General features: G+C 41.4%; 1 protein-coding gene and 2 long non-coding RNA genes across 6 annotated transcripts; 2 read left to right on the top strand and 1 right to left on the bottom strand.

Annotated features, from left to right (window-relative positions):
* Window positions 1-12090: 12090 nt before the first annotated feature.
* LOC148875367 (autophagy-related protein 8C-like) lies at window positions 12091-17047 on the top strand. 4 transcript variants are annotated; one of them, XM_088964506.1, is made up of 7 exons: window positions 12091-12278; window positions 12437-12539; window positions 12662-12724; window positions 14506-14561; window positions 14656-14708; window positions 16536-16654; window positions 16761-17047. In XM_088964506.1, the coding sequence occupies exons 3-7, from the start codon at window positions 12688-12690 to the stop codon at window positions 16847-16849; spliced, it is 354 nt and encodes a 117-aa protein (XP_088820632.1). In that variant the 5' UTR covers window positions 12091-12278; window positions 12437-12539; window positions 12662-12687; the 3' UTR covers window positions 16850-17047. The 4 variants fall into 4 exon arrangements, with proteins under 4 accessions (XP_088820632.1, XP_088820631.1, XP_088820630.1 ...); XM_088964505.1 differs by having other exon boundaries at window positions 12091-12303; XM_088964504.1 differs by lacking the exon at window positions 12091-12278 and having other exon boundaries at window positions 12313-12539.
* Window positions 17048-17523: 476 nt separating this feature from the next.
* On the bottom strand, window positions 17524-19106 carry LOC148875366 (uncharacterized). Its single transcript, XR_016104979.1, has 2 exons — window positions 18608-19106; window positions 17524-18103 (listed from the first exon to the last, which is right to left on the bottom strand). It is a non-coding gene; the product is annotated as an uncharacterized LOC148875366 (long non-coding RNA).
* Window positions 19093-20709, top strand: LOC148875365 (uncharacterized). Its single transcript, XR_016104980.1, has 2 exons — window positions 19093-19426; window positions 19963-20709. It is a non-coding gene; the product is annotated as an uncharacterized LOC148875365 (long non-coding RNA).
* Window positions 20710-20933: the final 224 nt, after the last annotated feature.

Raw genomic sequence — 20933 nt, 5'->3', positions numbered from 1 at the left:
TCGGAGTATTCCCACCAGGCAAGTCCCCTGGGAATCCTTCACCGTCTTCTTCTCAGGTACCGTCCATCACCAGTGAGGAGCCAACCAGCTGCCAGATAGGAGTGCCCGGATTGCGCAGCATCATTTGGCGTCGTCTGTGGGAAACGCTTCAAAAAAGCCTTCCTCTAAGTTTCTACATTTTCCTTTCGAGAACTTAGCATTCATGGCCTCCTCTAGCAACGCTGGGCATGGTGCCAACCAAAACACTTCTGGAGAGCAACCCCAGCTTCCCATTGTCTGTATCAAACAGTTCACCGTTCACCTCTCTGTGGATGGAATTCCCAGTTTGAACGTGCCTCTCACAGTGGCACCCGTGAACGCTCCACTCTCTTCCACGGTTGGAGTGACCTTTGCTGAACCTTCGATTTTGCCCCCAATGACCAACCAGAATCAGTTGGAAGACTTAGTGCAGTGCATGCGAGCAATGCAAGTTCAAATGCAGCAGTTCCAGCTGTTCCAACTCTACCGGCAACAAGTGTTGCACTAGGTCTCTCAGTACCAGTATCAACAACAGTTCCCTTCCTTGCCTCAGGCCCAACAGCCACTCCCTCCTAGGCACCCGACCTCGAAGCAGACCAAACCCTCTCGTTGGAGCGAACGACCTCGCCGTGGAGAAGCCTCTTAGACCTAGGGTCTCTCCAAGAGCCAAGCCTCTTCCCATAGCAGAAAGGAGAGGCTAACCACCCTTGCCTCGCAGCCTATGGGCAGGCCCGGGGCCTCCTAGCCAGCCAAGCCCATAATGCCCCAGCACTCGCTGTTCGAGCTCCCGCTCGCAGAAAATCCATTTGAGGTCTTAGCTGCAGACACCAGGCAGGGCCCTTCGGTCCAGAGCTACCGCCAACAGTTCGAGCCCATCAAGCTCAGTAACACTGAAGCAGGCAACACCAACGCTGAGCCAGAAAAGCAACAGCGAAGATGCGGGCAAGCTCGCCGAACTGCTACCCCTGTCTCGCCCGAGTTCAAAGATAAAGAGGAGGTGAGCTCGGATGAAGTAAAAGCTACTCCTCTCCTCTCAGTTCCTTCCCCATTGTCTCCAGAACTTCTTGTTGTCCTCATGCCAAGAGACTTCAAGCTCCCTCCATTGGACAAGTATGATGGATCCTTCGATTCGAATGATCATGTGGACACCTTCCAGTCCCAGATGCACCTGGCAAGGGCTAGTGAATCCTGCATGTGTGTGGCCTTCTCCACCATCTTCAAAGGGGTAGCTCGCACATGGTACCGAAACCTCACGCCTGGGTCGATAAGAAGCTGGGCGCAGTTCGTGCAAGTTTTCACCTCCCACTTTGTCACCAGCAAGAGGTGCCCAAGAACTCAAAAAAGCCTCATCGGCATAGTCCAAAAGGAAGGGGAGTCCATTTGGAGTTATATCAAGTGGTTTAATGATGCTTGTCTACAGATACTCGATCTGGACCCCGTAGTTCGCCTCAATGCAGCCAAGCGAGGTATTACCCACAAAGAGTTCAAGTGGCATGTGGCCGTCAATCAGCCCAAGACCGTAACCGAGTTCCTCAAGCTCGTAGATCGGTTTATCGAGACGGAGGAAGAGATCAACCAGAAGGGCGAGTAGGCCCTTGAGAAAAGAAAAAGGGAACCAAGGCCCTCAACTCAGGGCGATAGCAAGAAGAAGAAGGACCAAGCTCGGGGGGAAAAGCCAAATCAGCCTTTCTGAGCTCTAGTAGCAGAAAGGGACTACATGCCCCTCAACGCGAAGCGGACCGAGATCCTCATGGCAATCAAGGACGCCCCGTATGTGAAGTGGCCACCTCGGTTGAAGGTGGACCCTAATGTTAGAAATAAAAATTTGTACTGTAGTTTTCATAAAGACCATGATCACAGCACCGAGAACTGTAAAAGCCTCCGCGACGAGATAGAGGAGCTCATTCGTCGCAGGTATCTGAGAAATTTTGTACAAAATAATAATAGTAATAATAAAGCAGGTCGGCAGGGGGAGTAGAGTAGAGATGCTCTTGAGTCTAGAAAGCAGGCAGAATAGTCGCGGAAGCAGTTCCTCGAAGAGAGACCAGTTCGGGGGACCATCCATGTGATAGTTGGCGGTTCGATTGTGGCAGGCTGCACCTCAGCTGCAGCTCGTGCATCAGCTCACGGGGTCGTCAGGGAAGAATAGAACCCCCCGAAGCGGCCAAGGATGGAAGACCCAATCTTCATAACAGAAGATGACGCATGTGGAGTCGACTACCCCTATTCTGATGCACTCGGCAAAAAGATGAAGATCAATGACCTTGAAGTCAGGCACATCCTCGTCGACTCAAGCAATTTAGTAGACATCCTCTTCAAAGCAGCCTTTGACCAACTTCAGCTTCAAGAGAGTGACCCGAAGCTCACGAACATTTCCCTAGTAGGCTTCAGCGGAGAGGAAGTTAGGCCCCTGGGAAGGATCACAGTACCTGTGGAAGTCGGCACTTGGCCTAGCATAGTGAAGCTCAGCCACGATTTCTTAGTAGTCGCAACCCCTCCCTGTATAATGCCATAGTAGGTCGGCCGATTACCAATGCCTTACGGGCCGTGGTGTCCACTTACTACTTGGCCATGAAGTTCCCCACAGACTTCGGAATTGGAATAGTGCAAGGTGACCAGCTTGTGTCTCACAAGTGCTACGTCGTCACCCTCAAAGGGAAAGCCAAGGTGACCGATGACCTCGAGCTGGAGCGACCTACGGAGCAAAGCGAGGAGCGAGTTGCGACCACAGAAGAGACTGTCTCCATCCCAGCCTCGACAGAGGACCCAACCCGAACACTCTAGATCGACACTTCCACTGAGGAGCCTCTGCGATCTAAACTAGTAAGCTTCTTACTTGAAAATTTAGATGTTTTTGCAAGGTTCGTGACAGAAATGCCCGACATAGACTCTAGCATTATAACTCATAAGCTTAATACTGATCCTGTAGTTAGGCCCGTTAGACAGAAAAAACACAACCTAGCCCCAGAGTAATGGAAGGCAGTTTATGAGAAGGTCGGGAAGCTCATCGCAGCCGATTTTATCATAGAAGTCCATTACCCGAGCTAGGTGGCCAACCCCATTCTAGTGAAAAAGGCTAGCGGTAAATGGCGCATGTGCGTCGACTACATCGACCTGAACCGAGCTTGCCCAAAGAACTGCTTCCCACTCCCCAGGATCGACCGTCTGGTGGATGCGACTTTGGGGCACGAGTTGCTGAGCTTTCTAGACGCCTATTCGGGCTACAACCAGATCAGGATGGACCTGGCAGATGAAGAAAAGACTACCTTCATAACCGAGCTTGGTTTGTCCTGTTACAAGGTCATGCCCTTTGGGCTAAAAAATGCCAGGGCAACCTTTCAAAGACTTGTAAATAAGTTGTTTGAACCATTGATTGGCCGAAAAATAGAGTGCTATGTAGACGACATGGTCGTCAAAACCCAGTTTTCATGCGAGTTAATACAAGACTTGCATTTTGTTTTTGAAATTCTGCGTAGATTTAGAAGTTGAACCCGAATAAGTGTGTCTTCGGTGTCACCTCGGGTAAATTCCTGGGATACATTATTAACCGGCGCAACGTTGAAGCCAAGCTGAACAAAATAAAGGCCATCCTAGACATGGGACCACCCCAAAAAATGAAGGAGGTTCAGAGGCTGAATGGTCGAATAGCCGGCCTGAGCTGCTTCATGTCCAAGTCGACAGACCGTTGCCTACCTTTCTTTAAGATAATTAAAAGCAAAGGGTTTGAATGGACCCAAGATTGCCAGCTCGCGTTCAACGAGCTCAAAAGGTACCTCGCTCGCATACCGATTTTAACCCAGCCCGAGCAAGGCGATGTTTTAGAGTTGTACCTCTCAGCAAGTGATGAAGTGGTCATCTCAGTACTAATAAAAGAGGTAGATCGGGTCCAACGACCTATCTACTATGTTAGTAAAGTATTGCAGGGAGCAGAGACGAGATATCTGGAGATAGAAAAGTTGGTCTACGCACTGGTTATTACAGCCCGAAAGCTCCGTCCATACTTCCAAGCTCATACTATTGTCGTCCTCACCAACAAACCTCTGAGTCAAGTTCTACTCAAGCCCGAGGTCTTTGGTCAACTGACGAAGTGGGCCGTTGAGCACAATGAGTACAACCTCCAATACAAGCCACGAATTGCTATCAAGGCCAAAGCCTTAGCAGACTTCATCGCGGAATGCACTTTCAGATCCGAAGTCCCCAGGCCAATTGAGCACGAGACCCTTAATTCGGGTAAGCTTGAAGCTCCCAGGCCAGTTGAGTCCGAGCACCGTGAGGTAGCAGCCAGTGCGGTATCTCTCCCAGTGAGGCCAAGTGTGAACTAGGTTGAGGAGCCCTGAATCCTTCACGTAGATGGATCCTCGAACCAGCAGGGCAGTGGAGCCGGAATCGTTCTGTACGGCCCAAGTAGCACAAAGTTGGAGTATGCACTACGCTTCGAGTTCGCGGCATCCAAGAATGAAGCGGAGTATGAAGCGTTGATAGCTGGGTTGGCTCTAGCCAAAGAAGTGAAAGCCAAGCATATCGTCATCTGTAGCGATTCCCAACTCGTGGTCAATCAAGTCACGGGCGAATACGAAGCTCACGAACCAACTATGATTGCCTACTTAGCCAAAGTAAGAGAGGCTCTACTAACTTCCAGTCACACTTCATCAGGCAAATCCCGAGGTCGGAGAACGCTGAGGCCGACGCCCTGTCCCGGTTAGCCAGCACTAGTGATAATACCATGAGAACCGTGTACATAGAAAACCTGCCTTGGCCTAGCATTCTCGGGGGGGCGGAGGAGGTCGCTCCTATCGTTCAAGCATAGCCAAGCTGGATCGATCCGCTTGCGAGCTTCCTGCTACATGGGACCCTTCCTGCAGACCATAATGCCGCCAGAAGGGTAGAGCGTTAGGCGGCCAAATACGTCATGATAGACGAATGGCTATTTCGAATATCCTACATGCTCCCCTACCTACACTGCTTGTGACCTTCCGAAGCCGAGCTTGTGCTCCACGACACTCATGAGGGCTTGTGCGGTGGACACTTGGGGGCAGGGCCCTCGCCCAAAAAGCGCTACGACAGATGTACTACTGGCCAACAATAAAAGCATATGCTATTGAGCTCGTTAAAAAGTATGACAAGTTCCAGAAGCATGCCAATATCCACTATCAGCCCGCTGCCGACCTCAAGTATCTCACCAGCCCGTGGCCTTTCGTGCAATGGGGCATCGATATACTCAGACCGTTTCCACCAATGACAGGCCAAAGGAAGTTCCTAGTGGTAGCAGTGGATTATTTCACCAAGTGGGTAGAAGCTGAATGTCTCATGACGATCACAGCTCGAAATGTCCAGAACTTCTTTTGGAAGAACATAGTGTGCCGCTTTGTGTTACCTCGGGTACTGATTTCTGATAATGACAAGCAGTTCGAGGACATTAAATTCTAGAACTGGTGCCAAGACATGGGGATCCGACATAACTTCACTTTAGTCGCACACCCTTAAGCAAACGGTCAAGCAAAAGTCACGAACAAAGCTATCATCCATGGACTGAAGGCATGATTAGACCGAGCTAAAGGACTATGGGCAGACGAGCTACCCAGTGTTCTATGGGCTTACCGAACCACAGAGAAAACCACCATAGGAGAGACCCCCTTCAACATCACCTATGGCACTGAAGCAGTCATCCTAGCTGAGATCGAGGTTCCCTCGCTATGACTAGAAGGGTATGATGATAAGGAAAATGAAGACAAGCTACATACCAACCTCGACCTACTTGACGAAGTAAGGGACCTCGCATATATCAGGACTGTAGCTTACCAGCAAAGAGTAGCTCGCATATATTAGGACTGCGTCGGCAACCTGGTCCTTCGTAAAGTTATGGTACCTAAGCCCGGCGTTGGCAAGCTCGGACTGAATTGGGAAGGACCCTACCGAGTGAAACGGGTGCTCGGGAAAGGAACAGATGACCTCGAACCCCTTGAAGGGAAACAAGTACCTCGGGCATGGAATATTGTCAACTTAAGGCAGTATTACCTCTAACTACTGAGTAGAACACGAGTCACTCTCAGAGCCTAAGGGCCAAAAATGTCGAGCTAACAAAGACCTCGGCAAGATAAGACCCAGTCACCTCTATGGCATTGGCGAACTACTGAGTAGACCACGAGTCACTCTCAGAGCCTAAGGGCCAAAATGCCAAGCTAACACGACCTCGGTGCAATAAGACCTAGTCACCTCCATGGCATGGGCGAACTCCAAGAGTGGACTATAAGTCACTCCCTCAGCCTAAGGGCTAAAACACTGAGTTAACTAAGACCTCAGCACGATAAAAGACTTAGCCGCTTCACCGGTAAAGGCAAAGTATTAAGTATCAAAGGCATAGGCAGCTTGGGTCTGAACCCTATGAAGCATAGCTCATCTCAGTATATTGGTTAAACCTGACAAGGAACAACCTATGACATACATGGTAATTACATCGAGGTATACTATAAAAATACCTCAAGCATTAAGGGATAGCTCGGGGTAACAACTACTGAAAAATCCTACTTCGGGTATGTAGCTCTAACAACTCGAGTGATGAAATCGCTTCGGTAGAAAATAAAGAGCACACCATACTTAGTAGAAAAAGATAAAAATTCCATTACTAATTCATAAATAAAAATTGAGCTTAAACAGCCTGGGAAGAGTTCAACAAGAAGTAAAAAGGGCACAACTGCCCAAGAAAGAGATTTAAAAATCCGGGTTCTAGCACCCGGGACCACCAGAATTCAGTTAGAAGAAAATAACAGAAGAGTCGCCAGCCTCAAGGGTCCACGTCCTCCACCTCGTAATCATCCTCTGGGGAGTCAGGCTCCTCCTCCTCTACCAGGTCTGCCATCTCAGGATCCAGGCCCTTCATCGTTATGCCGTCGAGGTTAAGCCCAGAGAACTTCTTTTGGACCAACCAGTGGCAGAGCTTGAATCCAGAGTGGTACGAGCTCGAGCCATACTCCACTTGGAGGTCGTGATATTCCTGGTAGTCCTTGAAGTCCCAGACCGCTTTAGCCCACTTGGTCTCCACCATGGCGTCGAAGTTCCAAGTTCGGTCCTGAAGAGTGGACTTCAAGTCTCGAACCTGCTGCGCGAAGAAGCTCCCTCTCCGCCACCACCCTCGACAACTCCTCCCGGTAGCGAGCGCTCTTCTCAGATAGTCGGGCGATCTGTGCCTCCTAGTCCCGATCGAGCTCGCCCTGGAGCTTCTGCACGGTTGACCTTTGATTACGAGCATCACCGGAGTGGATGTTGGTCTAGAGGGCCATGGGGTGGATGGCGGAGTTTACCTGCCAACAGGAGTCTAAGGTCAGAAAAGAGAAAAGGAGAAAAAAGAAAGAAGGAAGAGAAAGGACACTTACCACCATGTAGTGGGCAAAGGCAAACCTGGTGAGCTCCTTAGGGTCCATCTCTCCCCAGCTAGCGACCTCCTCATGGCAGATCACCCTTTGGCTCTTTCGTGCAGCCACGATGTAGTTATTAACACCATCCTAGTTCCCGATAGGGAACTACGAGAAGGGGAAGGGGTGGGATGGCCCAGATGAAGGAAACTACCCTTGCGCCGGGAGCTCGGGCCCACCCTCCATGGCAACTCCCTCGAATGGGACCAGTGGAACCTCAGGTGGTGGAAAAAAAAAGCCCGGGTCAGCAGACTCAAACTCAGCACCCCCAGAAGTGGAGGCTTGGTCAGGATGCGATCTCTTGGCCTTGCGCTTCTGGTTGCTGGACAGAAGGCGGCGTGCGTCAACACTAGACATGACGGATGCCAAAAAATCACAAGGTATTAGTCCAGTAAAAAAAAAATTTACAAGGCACTACGCGACCTAAAAGGCAACCTACCTGGGCTTAGACCAGCCTGTGTGAGCTTCTCCTCAGTCAAGTAGTCCGACCAATGGAAGCCAACTGCTGCCCAGGACTGCAGCATTTTCCGAACTTCGGGGTCCAACTCAACCCCTGAATCCTGGATGGCGGCTCTCTAGTGAGTTGGGAAGGGCCACCCTTTGGGGTTGCGAACAACAAAATAGTCCCGCTTCCAGGCCGAGATCCTATTCGACAGCTCATGTAAGAGCTTGAAGCTATGATAGGGAGAATAATAGTAGGAATGCCTTTCTGGAGGCGCTCTGGGAGAAGCATTCTTGATGCAGAGGATGGTGGATAGGATATCAAAATTGAGGGAAAGACAATACTCATAAAACAGAGAAATAGTCCCAACTACATTTAGAATGGAGTTGGGGTGAAGCTGGTCAATGGTGACGTTGAAATGGTTCAAAACCTCCACTATTAGAGGATGTAGAGGAAGACGCAGGCCAGCCTTGAGCTGTTCCTGAAAGATCACTATCTCGTTGGGACCATGCTCCCAGGGAAAGTTACTAGAAGGGAGACTGTAGATGAGGTCTCCGGGAAGGTTAAAATGAAGAACTAAAGATCTAAGCCTCTCCATCAACATAGAGGAGGGACCGAAGCTGTCGGGCTCCCTACCCCGAGAAGTGAAAGCCGTCTCGTCGGAGGCCTCCCGAGCCTCCGGAGCCTGCCCCCAAGCTCTCCCTGAGCTCGAGGGGGCGTCATCCTGGTTACCGTCCCAGGCATAGACGTGGTACGGATATCCAGACATATTGACAAGATGATAACACTCACTAGAAAAGAAGAGACGGTGTGAATGGGAAAAGAGCTCGGGCAGCTAGATGGAGATGCGACCTCATAATCCGAAGACAAGGCAAGTTAGCGTAAAAGAAATTGAGGCCTAGGGCCCCCCTATTTATGGCCACTGTGCCCTCAAATTAATGGCTTGGATTAAGATAGATCTGACGGGCCACAGTCAAGCTGACCGCATGTCTTCTGAAATTGAAATGTGACTGGCTACACATCTTCCATGATTGAGGTAATGATGGTTGCACGGCCTCCAGAGTTAAGAGCCGCTTTGGCATGTTTCTCAGCGTTTGAAAAGTCAGAAATCCTCTGACTTCCGTGCGCACATTTAATGCAAGCAGTCAATCAAGTTTGAACTTCGATCAAATCCACCCATCACACTTCATGAACTCCTCACGCTAAGGTAACACTTTTAGCTCGTGGAGTGGGGGGCAATTGATGAAGGGTGATTTGACCCAACCCCTTGAGATAGTGGCACGTGGACATGACTCAGCACAAGTGATAGCTCAACATCACAGCTTGACCGCGACTAAGTAACGAGTCTGCAGGACAGCTCGCTACATCATAGCTCGCTACAGGGGAAGCCCGCTACAGCGCAAGCTATAGGACCCCCAATGTACTGAAAGGGAATACTCCAAGACAAGTCTATCCCAGCTTGCGAACTAGGGTAACCAGCTCGCGACAATACTTAGGCAGAAAAACTGCCTAAGGGGCCATTTCAAGAGGAATCACCTTGCAATACCCTAAGGAGCTCGCTATAAGGTAGCTCGCGACAAGGTATCTCGCTATAGGGCAGCTCGCTACTAAGCGATGCGATGTTTTCAGGAAGCTTCTATCTGACAAGATCGTACCCGTCAGACTGCGCCACGTCTTTTGACCAACGGCGCAATCCCTGCCAGCCCGAGAAGCCTGCACCCACGCCTCTTGATAGGTGGTGTCATGTCTGTCCTTCCAGGATGTGTCACTCACCCGATTGGGTAGTACACGACAACAGTTACCTGCGCAGCCCATGTAGATAACGGTTGCGACAAAGGTCTAGTGGCGGTTACACCCGATTTGACAAGAACACTCATATATAAGAGCCCCCTAGTTGAAGGAAAGGGCTCTCTCTGGAATATCTAAGATCTCATCTTGAACTTACTCGAACTTTCTCTCGAGATAACTTAGTGATCTAGCGCGACCTACACTCGTAGCCTCCTTTGCACTCTTTACTGTTCTTTCCAGCATTCTAACTTAAGCATCAGAGTATTCCCACTGGGCAAGTCCCCTGAGAATCCTTCACCGTCTTCTTCTCAGGTACCGTCCGTTGCCAGCGAGGAGCCAGCCAGCTACCAACTAGGAGTGCCCGGATTGTGTAGCATCAGTATTAATTATAATTACTTATAATAGCAATAATGTAAATAAGTAGCACTAATTGTATATTTATAAAATAATTAATATGGATTAATACAAATATAAAATGATTTTATCCCGATTAATAATTAACATTATTAAAATACTTATTAATTATCATTAATTAATTAACATTTCGAAGTAATAGTAATCATTGTTATAATTAAGGAATTAATTATCAACAAGTAATTATAATTAGTAATTAAATTTTATCAGGAATCATTATTATTAGTAATAATTAATTATAATTATTGATAATAATAATGTATATATATAATTATATTAAGTAATATAAGTCTTAATTATAATTACTGATAATAATAATATAATTAATTATTTCATATAAATGTATGAATTATAATTCCTGACAATAATACTAATATAAATAATTAACATTAAATATTTATTTTCAAAATAATTAATATGAGTTAATATAAATATAAAATGATTATTTTCGAATTATTAATTACCATTATGAAAATCATTCTTAATTGTCATTCGGAATTAATAATGAGAAATATTATCAGTAATTATTTAATATCAGTAATTAAGTATTAGCTATACTTATTATAAGAAATTATTATCATTAATTAATTAATATCAGTGAGTTATTATTATTAGTAATTAATAGATAAAATTAATTAATTAGAAGTTGTTAATTATTATTAGTACTCCTCTCTTTCAAAAAGTTGACTCATCATCATTGTCATCATCAATGTCATCATCAATATCATCATCAATCTCAACAACTTGACAAATACATAATTTGATAAAAGTAGGTAAATAACATTAATTTATTTTTTATCTTTTGAAAAACCGAATAAGAGAAAAATAAAATGGTTAGCATTGCAAATGAAAAATTATTTGGATTTTTGCAAAACACATTATTGAACATAAAAAACCAATTATTTAAAAATAAGGTCGTTAATCAAAGAGTATTTAAAATTATTCAGTAAATAATAATTAATAAGAATATATTAATTAATTATCTATCCAAATTAAAATGGGTAATTTTAGCAATTAATTTTATGTAATTAAAATTTGCTAATAACATTTTTTAATAATAATTAGTATTATTAATAGATTAATAATATATTAATAATTATGAATTAGTAATAATTACAAATATATTATTATTATTATAAACTAATAATATATTCTTATTATGTGTGTATTGATTTTGAAATCAGTAATATTAAAGCATTATTATTATTATTACTACTATTATTATTATTATTTTATATTTATTTTTATTAAGTAATTAATTTGTTATAAATACAATTTTTAGTAAAATAATTAATATTAATATAAAATGATTATTTCCCAATTAATAATTAACATTATTAAAATACTTATTAATTATCATTAATTAATTAACATCCTAAAATAATAATTATCATCATTAGTAATAGTAATAATTAATTATTAACTTTCACTGATAATAATAATTAATTACTATTAACGGTAATTATTATCAGTGATTAATTACTATTAACTTTCACTGATAGTAATTATTATCAGTAATTAATTAGAAGTAGTTAACGGTAATTATAATTAATTAATTACTATTATTATCAGTAAAAGTTAATAGTAATTACTTAATAATTAAAAATAATTATTATTATAGAATAATAGTTTTAATTAATTAATTAGAAGTAGTTAACGGTAATTATTATTAGTAATCAATAGCTGAAATTAATTAATTAGTTTAGTAGTTAACATTAATTAATAACACAATTTCCTTTTTTTAGGAAAGGATTGAAAGTGAGAGCTTCCCACTTCTCACAACTCTACATGGTGATAGATTTCACTCTCCATGTTAGTGGGCTCTTTTGTTAAACTACCACTAATTAGAATTGGATACATGTCTATTAGGTTGTGTTCTTGAACTATCATTAATCATAATTTGACACGTGCTCATTTTGTTTAAATCTTTGAAATGACAGGTATCTGCCACATATCTCACTATAGGGGCTTTGGGCTGAAATCATTACTTATATATATTAGATATGCAAATGACATTTAGGGGAATATTTGTGTAGTTAAGTAGTTAACTAATGATGGGTAAAGTGAAAAATCTAGAAACAGAGGGGCCTTTATCGCAAAACAAAGTTTGGGGGTAAAAGTCTCACCAACCCCCTAAGCAAGGGGTGGGTGTGTCATTTGCCTTATTTATTTTAGAAAGAAAACGACGGCAGGGAACTGAGTAAGGAGTAAGGAAGATTCCTTGTTTCACAGGCAATTCATCTTTGTTTGTTGCTTCCGGTTTCGTGTTGGGATCAGAAACCCCAATTTCTCCCCAAAATTCCTTACCTTTATTTTTATTTAATCTCACATCTCCTCCTAATTCCCCTGTTTTTGATTTGGACAGCGCAGAATTTTCTGTTCTCTATTCATCACTTTTTTTGATCGATCTGAAATTCTAAAGTCGCACTTCAATCTTTACTTTCCGTATTCATCAACGTCTTCGTAAGGTTAGGGTTTGGGTTTTCCCTCTAAACAACTCTTGTTTGAGAAGTTGTATCTTTTTATGTGGTTCCGGCTTTCTTTTTTGTTGATCCGTCTGTTATGTTCTTCCGATGTTTGAAATTCGCAGAGAATAGTCGTTCTACTAGTCGCGCAATGGCCAAAAACTCCTTCAAGTTGGAACATCCACTTGGTTTGTGCCTTTTCTGAGTTTGAATTTCTCCAGTAATTTCCCTTTTTTAATTTCGGATATTTGTTGTGCACTTGTTATCCTAGTTAGAGTACTACGAATTAAAGGCCTTAACTTATCTTCCACGAAGTACTTTTTTGTTTTAAATACTAAATAATTGGTTAACGGGTTAATTTTCTCCGATCTTTCTAGATGCAATAATACTAATAGATATTTGTTGTGAAATCTCAAAATTTCCTCCTTTTGCATGTCAGCATGTATGACTTTTCTGTTTTCTTGTTTTAACTGACCACTTAACTCTTCTCTATCTGTGGAATTCGAGTGGTGGCTTTTCGTAGGATTGTGGTTTTATTAAGAGAGAGAGATCATAGGTCATAGAGTACTTCGTTAATGTATGGGAATATTATTCACTTTTTTTCTCCTGTCTAATTCCTTTTCCTGGGGATGTGGTTGTGGGGGAAGGCATGTGCATTCTTTCTTGGCTTAGAAGAGGAAATTCTTTGTCTATTGGAATCATGAGTTGTTTGTACATACATTCATTATTTTTCTCTTCTTTTCCATAAAATTAGCATCAGCTATGATCTTCTTTTACTTCAATTCTTTGTTTTAGTTTTTGTTGTTATCATGCTATGAGTATTGCTGGAATTTATTAATATATTCATTTTGGCTGGAGGAAAGAAACCATAATTTTTATGAACCGACATTGTTTTGCATTTCGAATAAGTTTGTTATGATAAATTGGATTCGAACTACTGGGTATTTGTAAGGTGAAACAAATGTCATTTGTACAGTTTCCTGGAATTTCATTGTCAGTAAAAGGTAATAAGAAGGTGCAAAGGTTGAAATATAAATAAGGAATTTCATTTTGTGTGGAGGAAACTGTGATATTATGAACTGGCATTGTTGATTCTGCTCCTTGCATTTTGATTAAGTTTGTTATGATAAATTGGATTTGAACTACTGGATAGTTCTAAGGTGAAAGCATATACCATTTGTACAATTTTTTGGAGTTTCATGATTAGAAAAGGGTATTAAGGAAGCCCAAAGGTTGAAATATGTGTGGGGATTGACTGCAATGGAAGTATCATGTGTACCCACCCGCTCATTTATTCTGCACCTAACTTAGGGTGAAATGATTGTAATGTAAGCATTCACTTGCAGAAAGGATTTTTCACTATTTGGAAAATGCTCCAAAAATGGTTATTAAATGGAAAATTCTTTTCTTGCTTTATATGTGTGGAATCATATTTAGCCACTTATGTTGCATTGTTGCTGATTGCTGCCAAAAGTTTGTGTTGTATGTAAAACAAGCAAGTATTCTGGTTGACAACTCTGGGATCTTTAAATTGTATGTAGTATCTTTCTGTTAGAACCTTCTTTTTGCTCTTTCTTTTCCAAACATACAGCATTGTAGGATGATCAATGATCATGCTCCCATCTAATCTTGTTTTTGGTTTTTATCCTTGGGTTGGAGTTAAAGTTTTCTGACATTTACTAGCCAATTTTCCCTCCATGCAAAACATAATTCATTGTTAACTTGTTACTTGCTTTGCCTTTTTCATAGTTGTTTAGTTGTTAGTATGTTCTGAAATTTATGCACCAATAGCAAAATGTTCTAAGGTTTGTGTGCTTCTACATGCCAATTTTCCCTCCATGCAAAACATAATTCATTGTTAACTTGTTACTTGCTTTGCCTTTTTCATAGTTGTTTAGTTGTTAGTATGTTCTGAAATTTATGCACCGATAGCAAAATGTTCTAAGGTTTGTGTGCTTCTACATGCCAGAGAGGAGGCAGGCAGAAGCTGTTCGGATCCGAGAGAAGTATCCTGATAGAATACCAGTAAGAACTTAATTACTCACTAATCAAGGAACTTATTATTATTATTATTGCTGCTTTGCATCTTTATTGCTTATCATTTGATTGTGCTATGTAGGTGATTGTGGAGAAGGCTGAAAGGAGTGATATTCCTGACATTGACAAGAAGAAGTTAGTAGCATACTAGCATTTATTGCTCATTTATCAGATAATTGCTTGCTTTGATTTCCATATCTAAATACAACTGGATTGTTTATTGCTTTCCTTTTATCAACTGATATGTTTTTTCTCCACTTAGGGGATGCTTGGAACCGTGGCCGCTTTTCAAAAAAAATGGTGCCACGTCGGATCCACATAGGCGTTTCAACAAACACTCATATATATGAATGTTTGGTTCAGGCATTTATTGAAAAATTGGGCATACCTCGTAAATCGGGACCCCACTGATGCATGAAATGCCAAATTTTTGGCTTTTCATGCATCGGTGAATCGTTTCCCCCAACGGTTGACTGATGTGTATCCTATATGGTGCTTACCTGTCAGTACGTACATGAAAAACGGTGATGAAAATCACCTTACCAGACAGCATAGTGTTGCTCACTGCCTACGTGGCAGAAGTGTTTTTTTTTTGTGAAAAACGGGTATTGGAAGCATGGGCGTTTTATCTTGAAAATCGGTCCCAAAAAGCGCTCACGCTTCCAAACACCATCTTAGACATCCTCCATTTTTAACACATTATATTTGTATTAATTTCTAAATGGCATTAAATCTTATAACATATAAAGATGTTTGAAAAGTGTAATATATATAGTTTGTCATCTTTGTCTTAGTTCTGTTGTTTTTATGCATGCCAGGTTTTGTGAATCTTTTTCAAAAAGCATTTTGCTGTTGATAGCATTAACTTTTTTTACTATTGAATGATCTGTTGATATTGTGCTGTTTCTTGTTTTCTTTGTTCAAAATTCTATATGCATTGTATTTACTCTCTCTCTCTCTCTCATGCGTGTTGCATGAACTAAATATCATAATGTGTTCTTGTTGATCATTCACATTTCCAGGTTAAAGGACTTTGTAATACATGTTTGATCTAATCCTATTTGATTCCATGATCAATAAACTGAAGTGAACCTCATTTAGCGACTGGCTGTAACATTGTGGCCATTGGTTGCCATGATTTAAAATGAGCTGCAGATGCCGAAGTTATTTGAAATTAATATATCTTAATTGGAAAGATAAGTACTGATTGCTGCCATGAGTACTAAAACTAAAATTGTAGACATGTTAAACTTTTAGTCAAATTAATTTGTGTACGAGGTTCAATATACTTACTATTCTGTAGTTATCATATCACATGCATATGTAGCTTAATGATAATTTGAAACAAGTACTAACATTTATGTATATGTTATCCTATGTGTGAAGTAATAATTACACTTTTGTGGTATTGTTTAATGGTGCAACCGTGCAATAGAACGAATTAGGTTTGTAGTGCCTAATTCGTAGGTTTCAAGTGTGGGGAAACAAATGGTGATTGAAGAAGTTTTTGTTTGGGTTATATAGTATTCATTTGTTTAACCTCTTCCTTAAAATGCAAGTAGTGTAGTCTTCTTAGATTCATGACTTAATGATTAGACACAATAAATAATTAGGTACAGAATGTAAAATGTTACTTTTCACTTGAGGAGAAACCATCAATATACTGATCTGAGTATTGGATAACAATATCTGGCGGATGGCTAATTACTTCTGAGGACATTGTTCTTCCATGGTACTTAAAAGTGTACCCATGTGGGATTGAACAAAATCTTGAAGGGCCATCCCTGCATTTTGGCACTTCATTTTAAGGTGACGTCCACTTGTTTGTGCAACCATGCTCATCCTCCCCTTATGGGCTTCTATTTGCAAATTTCATTTTTCTCATTCTTTCTCATGTTTTTCTTTTTTATTTTTTAATTACTGTTAATCTTATCCCCTTCCTGGTGTGGTTGGTGCACGCAGGTATCTTGTTCCTGCTGATTTGACTGTTGGTCAGTTTGTTTATGTTGTCCGGAAGAGGATAAAACTCAGCGCTGAGAAGGCCATATTCATTTTTGTCAAGAATGTTCTACCCCCAACAGGTGAATTATGCCATGCTATAGTATTTAGTATTTACCACTTATTGTGTATGTTTCATTTCTATCAAAGTGTGGCATTTTAATGTTTTTGGATTTGTGTCTTGTGCAGCTGCCATGATGTCTGCGATCTACGAGGAGAACAAGGATGAAGATGGTTTCCTTTACATGACTTACAGCGGTGAGAACACATTTGGGTGACCTAATTTAGTCAAATATATGTAAATAAGATAAAAGAATGAAGATGTAAATTCTCAGCAAACCCTTTTATCTCCATCTCCAGATGTTCTCTTCTTAGACGTACTATTTTGGATAAACAATTAACTATTGGATAGTTCGGGTAATTTGAATGTTTATAGAATGTGCATGCACAAATTAATGCAATGCTTTATTCCCCAATCTCAAATTGTATACAAGTTGTAAATTATCAAAAAAAAAAAAATTGTATACAAGTTGTTTTATATATGGGACCAAAATGTTCTACTGGTCATTTATGCAAACATGTCATATGTCGGGTTGGGAGGGGGGAGGGGGGCTCATCTTGTGAAAATTTATCATTCAGTTATATAAATTAATCTGGTCTTGAGGCAAGTCTAAATGCTAAAGCCTAAAGAAATGAGAGTAGCAATGTAGCAATGGTTTTAAACGTCGTTTGCTGCACAACCATATCTGATCGCTGAATTTTGAAACTTGCTCTATTTTTTGGAATATTATTAGAATAATATAAGAGGAGATATAAAAATTTCCCCAAAAATTCTGAAATTTCATGACAAGCCGAAATTCCCGAAATTAAAAATTGTGCTAAGTAGTCCGTCCCTCTGGCTCTGGCTCTGGGAAAGTGGAAGCCGCCATGAGCATAGAATTAGAAAGCATCATTACATCCAAAATTTGATTTGTATTTTGCTGGCTCAACAGTTGAACTTCTCAGTGTAGAAAGTACCGATTTGCATTACCAAGGGCAAGGGGATCCTTAAGAAGAAAGAAGAAAGTAATAGAAACGAACTTCAACAAACTGGAATGGCCATGGATGATGATGAGTGGTCCATCGAACTTGAAAATTAAAACAAAATAAAATAGTTGGAGCAATGTAATCATGTAATGGCACAATTGCACATGGGTGGGCGCTACTGGCACTGAGGAGAGTTAGGAGTAGGGATCACATCTCACATTGACATGGGTGGTCATTTGGAGGAAGAACTCCGCTTTTGGTACTGAGCCTTGATCCATTTGATACCGACTGAGGTCCCACTCTTGACTTTCTGTGCTCCAACCACCGCTGCTGCTTTCGCCTTGCCGAGACCTGCTGAAGCTGCAGCTTTCATGTCCGCCATTTTTTTGCTGTTGCCGTCTTTCTTGCTTTTGAGCTGCTTGTTATCATCATCATCCGCAGCTCCAATGCCGCCCGCTCCCCACTGATCCGCCCAGCTTGGCGCCTCGTTTGACATGTTTTTATTTCTATTTCATCCAACCACCCCAAAACCAAAAAACCACCATTATTATTTTATTATTTAAGACCAAAGAAAAAAGCTAACCTCCTGAAACTCAAAAACCACAGGCCATATCATCATGTGCAGCAATGATCCCTAAGCCCAAAGGTATTGGGCTTCACACTGATTTCCCATTCCCACTTAGCCTAAGAAAAAAGGTCATCATTTCAACCTCTTCTCAGAGCTCTCGTTTGATTTGGTAAGAGAGCTAGAAAGAAAGCAAGTTCTAGACATCTACATGGTGAACTGAATCATTTGAAGAGAACCCATCTTAGGCCTGTAGCGAATAACGAAACAAAATAATAAAAGAACAGAGAAGAAAAGATCCGTACCCCCAACTCCAAAGGCTTGAATCTTTTTAATGATTCCAGCAATCATATAAAACTGAATACACAATCAGAACTCCATACGCACTTACAAAAACACACAGAGAGGAGAGAAGGAAAGAAGAAGGTAGGGGGGAGGGGTTTACCTTGTGTCCGCTGATTGAGGTTAGAGTATCGGCGGCTGTTGACGATTGAATGGGTATTAGATCGTATTTGGGCTTCGAGATGGAAGAGATGGATGGATGAAGCAAACTAAAAATGGAGAAGGGACGGAAAGAAGGAAACTGCTGAAGCAGAAGTGCTTTCTGACGGGTTTATGCTTTTTTAAGGGTGAATAGTAGGCAAGCTACAGAGTACTCATCACATCACATGCATGTGTGATGGGGTGTCTTATTATTTACTATTTTTAAGGAAGGTGGAGATAGTAGAACTCACGCTTCCCCATTTTCAAATTCCAACTTGTAAAGTAAAGCAAATCATGGTCTCTTTCCATCTTTCCTTTCTTGCTTCTTTCCTTCTAATGTATATAATAGGGATTGCTTGCCCTAGTATCCATGGTTTGATTATATTGCCTTTTCTTCTTTTTCTTTCTCCGTCTCCTTTTTGACAGGCTAATAAGCAATTGGTTAACAAACAAATAAACAGAATATGCATACTGCATCCACCTGTAGGTTTTCATGTTTTCCAATGCTTTTATTAATTAACCTAATTAATTTGCAGGACGTATTACTTCATATTAAATCTTTTTCAGCTTTTCTCTTTTCCCTTTTTGTTACCTGCTAAGTGCTAACCCCATGGGCCATAGACAGAAGCAAAGATATATATACGCTGCTCTGTCCGATCCGAGCTCCCGATTCCCGAGCAGAGTTTCTGCTTCTCTTGCACCGAGTTTAAATGGGTGATATATACAGGTCGGGTGATGGGTATCCTTCATTGGGTTGCTGTTATATATGTATTAAAGGCAGGTTGGTGTTCTCTCTTTTTGCTTCCTCTATACTTTTGATTATTTCTCTAAGTTCAGATATTCTCTTTCTCTCCTATGCACCTTCTGTATCAGTAAGGCAAAAGGATGAAAGGGTTGTCAAAGAAATGGGATTTGGGTTGGGTGGCTTGCTATCCATTTAGGCTATATATGGATGGATATTCACGGATTAAATGGGTGGGCTGTCTCTCAATCCATAAGCTTCCCACCCAAACGTACCCAATTGCTACCCTTTAATTCCTAAAATGTTTACAAAGACCAAAAAATCCCGGTTCAATGGATCAAATCCATAACATGGCTAGTTTAACGAGAAAAAGGAAACATTTAAACAAATGTTTATATATGGAAAAAAAAGCTTTCTCAATAGAATTAGGGTAAATTTTTTAAACTACCCTTATCATACCTTATTATTTACATATTGACTAATCTTTCGTTGTCGCTAACGCCCATTAAAGGAGATATGAGCAAGACTATTTTGCCCTCCCCAGTTGATGTTTTTTTATGTAATTCTTGAAGCAGAAAAGCAGATTGGAAGAAACAGGAAAAAAGAACCGCAGAGATCGGAATTGCTGGAACCGCAGAGGTTGGATATGCTATAGGGGAACCGCAGTTATGGCTTTTTCCCCTCTTCCCTCTCTCTCTCGTTCTCTTCCCCGGTGCCATAGGAGAGCCACTAGAACCACAGAGGTCATATTCTATAGACTTTTCCCCCTCTTCCCTCTCCCTCTCATTCTCTTCCTCGGTGCCATAGGGGAGACGTCGGAACCGTAGAGGTTGGAATCAGAAGCAAAGCAGTAGGCAACAGTCGTTGATAGTCACTGACTGTTGAAACCTCATCATCTGTTCTTATGCTCCACGACTCCGATTCCGATGTTTGCCACCGACTATTAATCGTCATCAACTGTTGATTGTCACCGACTATTGAAACCGCAGAGATCATCAACTATTCAATTCTGACCCTTGTTTGTTTAGCTTGTTCGCTTAAAAGATATAAGAAAGAATCTTGAAGATTGAATTTATTGGAAATGTGGGTTTCACTTTGCTTTCCAGATCAGGATAAGGGAAAAGGGAAAGAATAAATGTTTTAATGAAATCCTAGAAGAATTTGAAGCTAGTTAGATTGAAGAATGTATTTATTTGAACTTGTATACATAGTATTATATGTAAATATGGTCTTTTCAACTACAAGATGATGCAGCTTTGAAGAATAAGTAAGTTGTAAATAAGTGAAAATAAAGGTTTATCTCCGACTTGTTGGGTTTCCAATTTGGTTTCTCTCCGTATCTCCTCACTACCCTCTTAAGTGATTGATCGTATTCAGTGATTGACATGAAGCTTTCATTGCAACACGAGCCATGAGGGACATCCTCAAGCGAGAGTTCAAGCAATATATTGCCCCTTTTTGGAAATCAAGGCAGGGAACACAACTATAGGTACACATATGATTTAGTTCTTTCACCATTGATTAGAAAGAGAAAGAGAGGAGAGAA

Source organism: Nelumbo lutea, chromosome 1, assembly GCF_056320005.1.
Source record: "Nelumbo lutea isolate HS-2025 chromosome 1, American lotus-T2T, whole genome shotgun sequence".
Lineage (NCBI taxonomy): Eukaryota > Viridiplantae > Streptophyta > Magnoliopsida > Proteales > Nelumbonaceae > Nelumbo > Nelumbo lutea.
The sequence above is the reverse complement of the archived record's forward strand: the minus strand, read 5'-3'. Positions and strand labels throughout refer to the sequence as shown.